This window comes from Rhea americana, unplaced genomic scaffold, assembly GCF_003343005.1.
Source record: "Rhea americana isolate MKP2758 unplaced genomic scaffold, rheAme1 scaffold_227, whole genome shotgun sequence".
Lineage (NCBI taxonomy): Eukaryota > Metazoa > Chordata > Aves > Rheiformes > Rheidae > Rhea > Rhea americana.
In genome coordinates this window covers 89,081-97,675 of record NW_028186343.1, presented here as the reverse complement: position 1 = coordinate 97,675, position 8,595 = coordinate 89,081, and the positions used below count along the sequence as shown (strand labels likewise).

At 42.7% G+C, this 8,595-nt stretch overlaps 1 protein-coding gene across 2 annotated transcripts in view; it reads right to left on the bottom strand.

The window, feature by feature from the left end:
* LIMK2 (LIM domain kinase 2) overlaps window positions 1-8,595 on the bottom strand; it is a 34,030-nt gene that overhangs the window by 25,028 nt on the left and 407 nt on the right. Inside the window, exon 2 of one of the 2 annotated variants that reach the window (XM_085305768.1) lies at window positions 4,534-4,637. In XM_085305768.1, coding sequence (XP_085161894.1) covers window positions 4,534-4,565 — 32 coding nt within the window. In that variant the 5' untranslated portion in view covers window positions 4,566-4,637. The remainder of the gene's footprint in view (window positions 1-4,533; window positions 4,638-8,595) is intronic. The other variant, XM_085305765.1, reaches the window with a different exon arrangement.

The following is an 8,595-nucleotide window of genomic DNA, read 5'->3' as shown; positions in this document are numbered from 1 at the left end:
TTTTTTTTTAACATCCATGGGAAACATAGCCAGAAGTAGTAGATTTTTATTGCAACAGGGAAGTCTTCAGACGATAGTAGAGGGAAATGTCCAACACTAAGGATAATTAAGTGCTAGAAGACATAGCCTAGTGGATTGAAAACCTACAGTGATAGGAGACTTAGATAATCAGTTTCTTGAACACTCCTAAGCCATAGAAGTTATCTGCTTCAAACAGGTAAAGTTTAATAAATATCCTGAAAATCATGGAAAAATACATCTGGAAAATACCCTTGTATACCCTGTAAGTCATCTAGTCTATCCTCCAACCCCCAAACAGATTAAGTTAACTATACATACGTAATTTCTAACATATTTGCCTAGCTTGTGCTCCTCTTCTCCGACCCCCCCTCCAAATGTAAACAGAATTAAGGTGATTCACTAAGTTTTGCTGAGCAAAAAATATTTCTATATCAAACCAAATATGCCCTCCAGTATGGAAAAGAATACATCTCTGCTCTATAAGAAAACTAGCCCATTAGAACTGACAAATTACTAGTGGTTCTCTTTCTATTCAGTAGCTTAGAGGACCCGGCATCCTCTCAATGCATGGAATATCCAGTTCAGTTCTGTCTTCTGAAACATCGGCAATTCTCACGCTTTATAGAAATACACAACATGCGGGTAACAGAGGATTCTGACCTTGTTGCATTGGTGAGAAACAGGTGGAAGAACTGTTTCAAGTTCACTTCAGAATACCAGACAGAGCCAATTCTTCTGCACTTGGCCAGAACTGTTTCACATTTTAAGTATTCATTAAGTGAAAATGACCTTCTCGTGGTTAGGATACTGTGTGCAGTTAACAAATCTCAAAATGGTTGGAACGTATCAAGAAGTGAAGGCACCTAACTCCAAACGGTCTGTCAGGTGAACTGATTTAACTCTGAAGTGATAAGGCAATTTTTATTGCAATTTAAATACATTTCATCAACTTAAGACTTTTGCATGTATAAACATTTCCTTTAAAAAGTATCAAGACCGTATTTAGTTCTACTCAATATCTTCTACTCGCTACTTTCAATTGCTTAAGTATATTACATAGTCCCTGACTGTCATAAAAGATTTAATGTATATCTAACCAGATACCGAAAGTTTTTTTTTTTTTTTTAAAAAAAAAAGATTTCACTTAGTTAGTATCAAGCTACTTCATTATATAATTATTTAAAAAAAWTCAGAAAGCCATGACAGCTTTTCCCCATGTCAAGCTCCGTTGCACATGTATTAGAGATCTGGTGCATTAAGCAAAAACGAAATATTTGTCCAAGCTGAATTAACAGTTTCTGGTTACCATCATGTCCAACACTTCAGACCTACTAATCACAAATTTTGGATTCATACAGAATTTCCTTTTCTTCCTTTCCTCTTCCAGAATAGGAAAGAGGATCATGTTCACTTTTCAAACTCATGATGATTTTTCAGCTTTTAATAAACTGTTTTGTGGCATAAACTAAATAGCATATATTTAAACCTGTAACTGTAAAACCACCAATAATGCATCACCTTCAGGAACTCTGGCTGAAGATACACTGCCAAGTTTTTCCTTCATGAGGTGTTTTGTTTTGAGGTATTAGCAGCAAGCCTGTGTTGCCTGGCTACTTAAATTAGTTTTTATAGACCACAGTGATGTGCATCCTCTGTTATTCACAGTTAGGAAGGAACAGTTGTCTTCCTTCCTATAAAGTTCTTAAGCACTCTGCTGTAGTAGGAATTCCTATCACTGTTTCCAAAAGTTTTGTTAATCTGGCTCCAGAACAAGCTTGATCTGAATTCATGGTTTTCAAATGATCAAAACTACATTTTTAAGAAATACTATTACCATAAAATGAAACCAGATACACCTGGCTCTTCTCATCCCGTCCTACTCTGATTCAAATGGGCAAAAACCTATGTAAAGAGTGAACAGTCTTTAACTTGTCTTTATCTGTTGGGAAGAAAAGCCATGGGCATCAAAACAAGTGTCAATAAATTTTTCAAACTTGTTATTCAAATTGGCACCCTTTATTTTGTGATATGGAAAAAAAGTCAGTCAGACTGAAAGCAGCAAGAACAGAACGGTCAAGGTTGGAAAAAAAAAATTCTTCCAAGAATCCCTTTGGATAAAAGGGATCCAGACCTAGGAAGAAAATATATTACATAAAACTTTGAATGCTCCACCAAGCTAAGGAGAGAGAAGTAGCAAGGTAAGTTCCAAACCCAGTGGAACTATGCCACAGTGGAAAAACAATGACCTTTGAGAACGGATGCTATCACAACAGAATTCAGGAGAGTTTGCAGGCACAAAAGTACATTCAGAGTTAATGCGCAACGGACTCTGTGACAGAAACATCTAAGAAACTTCCTCATCCAGCTCTAAACCAACGGATTTAAGCCTTGGACCAGCTGGCCAAAGAACAACTTAAAATATCCAAGATACACAAATAGCGATTTGCTTGTCCCTCCAGCCACACCAGAGTAAATACAGGACTCTGGGACAAAACTCTTGTACATGCAGTTTGAGGAAGGAGGGAAGTGACAAAAAACTTAAATCCTCAGAGACATGCATGTACGTCAGCTACCGCCAGTGCCAAGCATGATCAGCAGCCTAGCCTGACCAAGGATAAATAGAGCTAACGAGGCTGGAGAGGTGCCAATCAGCATTACAGAAATTATGTGCCAGGCCAAAGAGTCAGCTAATCCACAGGAAGCCTGTAAAAAACACTCCACTAGAGCTGCCGGAACTCACAGCTACCAACTGCCAAAGGCTTCCTACCCTTGGAGGGTTTTTAAAGTTTGGCTCTGGGATATTAAGCACAAGAGTGCTGCCCAGTACAGCTAGGGGATGACAGAAGAGAAGGGAGAACAGTGGAAACTAGGAATTTGTTTTCATGTACAGTCCTACTCTGAAGCTAGGAAAAAGGGGAGGGCAGCTTCCTTTGCTGCAGGTTCTAGTTATTCATTCAGCATGACAGCTTAACAGCACGGCAGAGCTAGTCAAAAGCACAGGGCATAAGAAAAGCAGATGACACCAGCAAATGCAGATAGTTGGTACACATCTCAGAAGGGAGTTAGCATCTTCACTTGTATTAAAAATAAATAAATAAAAAAAAATAAAGAAATCAGACTTTCATTTTACACTATAATCTAGAGCATGTCAGGCTAAACCCCATACTCAGCCCCACACAAGTGCTATTTCATAAGTTCTCATTAAGGGCAGGATTTCCTTCCAACCCAGCTGTTATCCTRCCTCAGCAGCCACAATACCAAGAAGCACCTAGATTTGCAAATCAAGACCCACATCAGAAATACAGTCAAAGACAAGACAAGAAAGGCTTACTAGCACATGCAAATTTGTGTTTGACTACTGGCAGAATCTAGGAAAGCTCAACAACAGGCTGCGAGTTTGTTACGGAGAAGACCAGACCAGTGCTTAGAGAAGCCGATTCTACATCGCTACACAAAAATACTCAAACCAATACAAACCTAATGCCAGGAATTGGGATTTGTAGTGATATAAAGCAGTAATTGTGATGATCAATAATTCATTCTAAATAATAGCAGTTTCCAATTAGGCATTCACTTTGGCAGCCTAATAGGCTTTTTTTTTTTTTAAAAAAAAAAGATATATATATACACCAATAGCCATAATTCTCACTTCAGCGATGTCTTTTTTTAAAAAAAAGAAAATAAAAACAGGACAGTAGATTCCTCTCTTGGCACAGCAAACACTCCTCCGAAGTCACACTTTGGCTTCTTTTCCCTTCTCAGCTGTTCTGACAATGTCCAAAACACCAGCCTTTCCAGATTCAAGCCAACAGCTGCCCCTACAAAGAAGCCCATAGAAGATGCAGGTACTCAACTCCTCAAAAATCTAGGCCCCCTCAGAAGCATGGTTCTGGAGCATGAAAGCCAGAGTGACTATTCATGAGACACAGAGTGGAGGCATTAATCCTACTGTCAGGAAGCAGAGCATGTCAGAGATCCTTTTGTCCTTACTGCTAACAACACTGTTACAGGAGATTTCTGACAAGTTTGTATAGTCTGCAAGGGAGGGGAAACAAAAAGGCAAGATCTCCGTATCAGTAACACCCCAACCTCTCTCTTGTAGCAGATATGGAAACAGCAACCGGCTATCCAAATTGCCCGGGCATTACTGTGGAATGCAGCTGTAGACAAATATGCAGCCCATTGCTTCTGCTACCACCAGCAAATCAGAGCTTTCATTTATACTTTATCTGTATTCCCAGGTGTGTTGGTGTCAGCATGACGACACTTTGCCAGACAGTTTCAGACTGCTATTAGAATGGAAAGTCAGTTCCAAAGTGCTACTTCCAACAGTGAAATACAGCTGCAAACAGGAGAGTGCAACTGTTCTGCAAGAGGCTCCAGAACAGGTTACACACAGAGATGACAGCAAGATACTGTCACTGGCCTAGCTCCCTATTAATGTTGGTACTTTATCCACTAGATTCCTAGCTAGTTTATTAGCACAAGAGTTTAATGGGCTAAAAATCTTACCCACCGAAAGCAGGAACTATGCCAAGCTTCATTAACAGTCCTGTAGACGCGCTGACCAGCAGCAATGCTGTCCCCACATCCTAGGCATCTCCAGACCTCTTCACCTGTATGCAGGAATAAGATGAGTTAGAGTAATCATTTTACACTGAAGGAAACAAGGATTCCTGCATCCCTGCAAAGAATATCCATAAATTACGTAACTGACAAAGCCTTCACACAGAAAACGTTAAGCCAGCACCAGCCACTCTAACCCACAGAGAGAAGTTTCTAAAATGAACATTTAACATACTCTTTTTTTCCCTTGACATCTCACACCAACATCAGCTTCCTCATATTCTGCAGAAAAAAGCAATATTATTTTTCACAAGGCAAGGCAGCCAAGCTACTGTTTTCCCCATGCCACTGACTCAGCACATAACATTTGCACTCATTTGTATAATTAACTGGATTTCCCAGAACAGAAAGAAAAGAAAGGCAAACTTTATTCAGTAGCGAACAACTTGACTACCAGGAAGGAATTACACACTTGAATAGATATTCCAATAAAGACTGTATAATGAACACCAGACTGTAGCCAGATTTAGGGAGAGGGGTAGATGCTGTTGGCTCATTATCCCTTCAGAAAAAGGTGTGGATAGTCAAAGAACTAACATAGCTTCTGCCAGAAGCACCAAAAAGCCTCCAAGACAGCTGGTTCTTCAGAGGTATACAAGCTAGAACAACTGTATAAAGATTCTTACACAAAGAGCATTTGGCACACAGATAAATGCTATCCCAAATCCAAACAGATACACATGCTATCTTAAAGGWAGATTCCAGGATCTGGATGGGAACAAGATGGTGCAAGGAACACGTTACATACCTGCTTGGCACATCTCAAACTTGTTTCTTTCCGCTACCAGAAGTTTACTTGCAGTAAGGTTGCACAGAGAAAAAGAAGCATGCTTAGAGAAGGAAAASCACTAACTACGGCCTTCCAGTTTCCAAAGAACAGAAAAACTCAGCAGTCACTCAATTACCCCTCCTTTCTAAAGCATACATTAGAAGGAGACAGTTTTTCTCTGGGATCAATTGCAAGTATCAAATATTTGCAACTGGGTGGAGTTGCACACTTGCAAGCAGTAAGCTGTCAGATGCACTCAGCTTCCTTCTGTAACTTCACCCTGTAACTTATACAGATATAAGATAGCTCTTAAATGGACCAAATCCTTTTCAGCCATTTTCCTACAGTTACTACCTCTGTAAGTTCACAGAAAACAAAGAGAACACTTACCTATTAATCATTTGTGAAATGAACTTCAGATCAGCTGTTACTGAATCTACAGGCTAGAAACCAGCCAGGATACACAAGTCCAGTACAGAAAAAACCTACTTCTAGGGTTACACTTTTGACTTACTCCCCAGACTCTGAATGGACAAGTCAAGACTAAATAGCTACTCCAAACAGAACCCAGCTAACTTTTACTCTCCAGAAATGACTCAGCAACAGCAGCAGCAGTCAGTAGTTTGATGCCAGGGAATAAAATTGTAGAAGGTCAGCAGGTTAGCATTTATGCAGTCAGTCTCAGTTTCACAGGGAAGACAATGTCTTTATCTCATAGACTCTCTTTAGCTTCATGGTTTAAACTGAGAGAACTGTATCTTTTGGAGATGATAACTTTCAAGACATACAACCACTAGACTATGGGCTCATTAGAGGAGAAAAAAAATAGAATGGTTGAGGTTGGAGGGGACAACTGGAGATCATCTAGTCCAACCCCCCTGCTCAAGCAGGGTCACCTAGAGCATGTTGGACAGGATCGTATCCAGGCGAGTTTTTATCTCCAGAGAAGGAGACTCCACAATCTCTCTGGGCAACCTCTTCCAGTGCTCCGTCACTCTAACAGTAAAGAATTTTTTCCCTCATATTCAGGCAGAACTTCCTGTATTTCAGTTTGTGCCTGTTGCCTCTTGTCCTGTCACATGGCACTACTGAAAAGTCTGGCCCCATCCCTTGACACTCTCCCTTCAGACACTCATAGACACTGATAAGATCCCCCTTCAGTCTTCTCTTCCCCAGGCTGAAGAGGCCCAGCTCTCACAGCTGTTCCTCATAGGGCAGGTGCTCCAGCCCTCTGATCATCTTTGTAGCCCTACACTGGACACTCTCCAGTAGCTCCGTGTCTCTCTTGTACTGAGGAGCACAGAACTGGACGCAGTACTCGAGATGAGGCCTCACCAGCGCTGAGTAGAGGGGCAGGATCACCTCCCTYGACCTACTGGCAACACACTTCCTGATGCAGCCCAGGAGACCATTGGCCTTCCTGGCCACACAGGCACATTGCTGGCTCATGGTCAACTTGGCATCCACCAGCACTCCCAGGTCCTTCTCTGCAGAGCTGCTCTCCAGAAGGTCAGCCCCCAGCTTGTWCTGGTGCATGGGGTTATTCCTCCCTAGGTGCAGGACTCTGCACTTGCCCTTGTTGAATCTCGTGAGGTTCCTCTCTGCCCGACTCTCCAGCCTGGCCAGGTCTCTCTGAATGGCAGCACAGCCCTCAGGTGTGTCAGCCCATCCTCCCAGCTTGGTATCATCAGCAAACCTGCTAAGGAGGCATTTTGTCTCTTCATCCAGGTCATTGATGAAGTTGAACAGGACAGGACACAGCACTCAGCCCTGGGGAACTCCACTAGCCTCTAACTCGATCCTCCTTGTCCAATGGAAAGTCTTCCTTGAAATGCTAGGGCAAACAACCTGAGAGAGTTTAAAACAAATAGAGCAGGAAACCAAGACAGAAGTAAAAACAAGAGGCAGAAAAAGTCTGTAAAATAAAAGCTAGGTATTCAGTGTAAACTATGTAAAAGTGCTCAAGGCAAAGTACATTCCCCTTGCTTGCCTATAGTTTTCTAAACATTAATAGATAGAGGGCAAGTCCCTTGAAGTTACACAAAGCAGAAGTCATTAGACTTCCACGCATTCTCACCCTACCGTGTGGGTCAGTTACGACATTTAAAAATAACTAAGCTGAAGATGTCCTCATATTTTTTCACAGCTAACTGTTTCTCAGACAAGACTTATTGCTCAACCACAAGCAAGCACCACCCCTGCCAGGCAATGAGCAGTACCCATAAAGGTCTCTATGCAGGCTATACTATAGATACGCCAAACGTCACATCTGAATAAATCCTAAGTTGCTATTTCATTTCCCAAGAAAGCTTCAGCTCAATACCTGGAAATGCTTCTACCCCCTCCTGCTATCTGGAGCAGGATGAATTCCAGCTGAGCTAGGATCACCACTGCTTGATGAAAGCTAGGAGACACTTGCAAAAAGCATCCACTACTTCACCCGTGCCTCTAAAGTGAAATGCTTTTCAGCACACTACAGCAGGCTTCAAAATGAAAGGCAAATCCAAATATGCTGATGACATAACAGACAGGGAGCAGGAACACTTGTCTCCCAGTACTGTAACACAAGTCCTAGAAGTCAGCTGAACTTCTGGAATTCCTGCCATTCCACAAGCCAATTAAGTCTGCAAATCGGACGTCCTTCAGTGCCACTCCCCCCCCCAGAAGAAGAGAACCTGCTTCAAGAAATTTAAGGACTAATTGTTATGCTGCTGCTAACTGAAGGCAACAGATACTCCTCCACACGAATCACACAGCTCTACAGATTAGCTTCAAAAAACTCCGTGCACTAGTCAACTCACTTTCAGCTGCAGTGTTGAAAGTTTAACTGTACCCAGTAAGGCTGTTTATTCCACAACAGGGAGCAAATAGCGCCATATCCCACTGGAATTGCCTAGGTACCAGGAGAAGGGATGGAAATGGGGGGGGGCAGGAAGTGCAAAAGAAAAGCAAACACACATAATCGATACAACAGGCCTGTCGAGCCCCCCAGGACGGGGGGACATTACAGAAGCAGCCGGCGGCAAAGGCGTAAGAGGCGCACAGCCGCCGCGGCGCCGGCAAGGCCGCTCCGGCGCGGAGCCGCGGCGCGGGCGCCAGCCCCGCGGCGGGGAGCGAACGAGACCAGCGAGGCTCCGAGCGGAGCCGCGGCAGGCACCGGCCCGGCCTCGCCTCCCGCC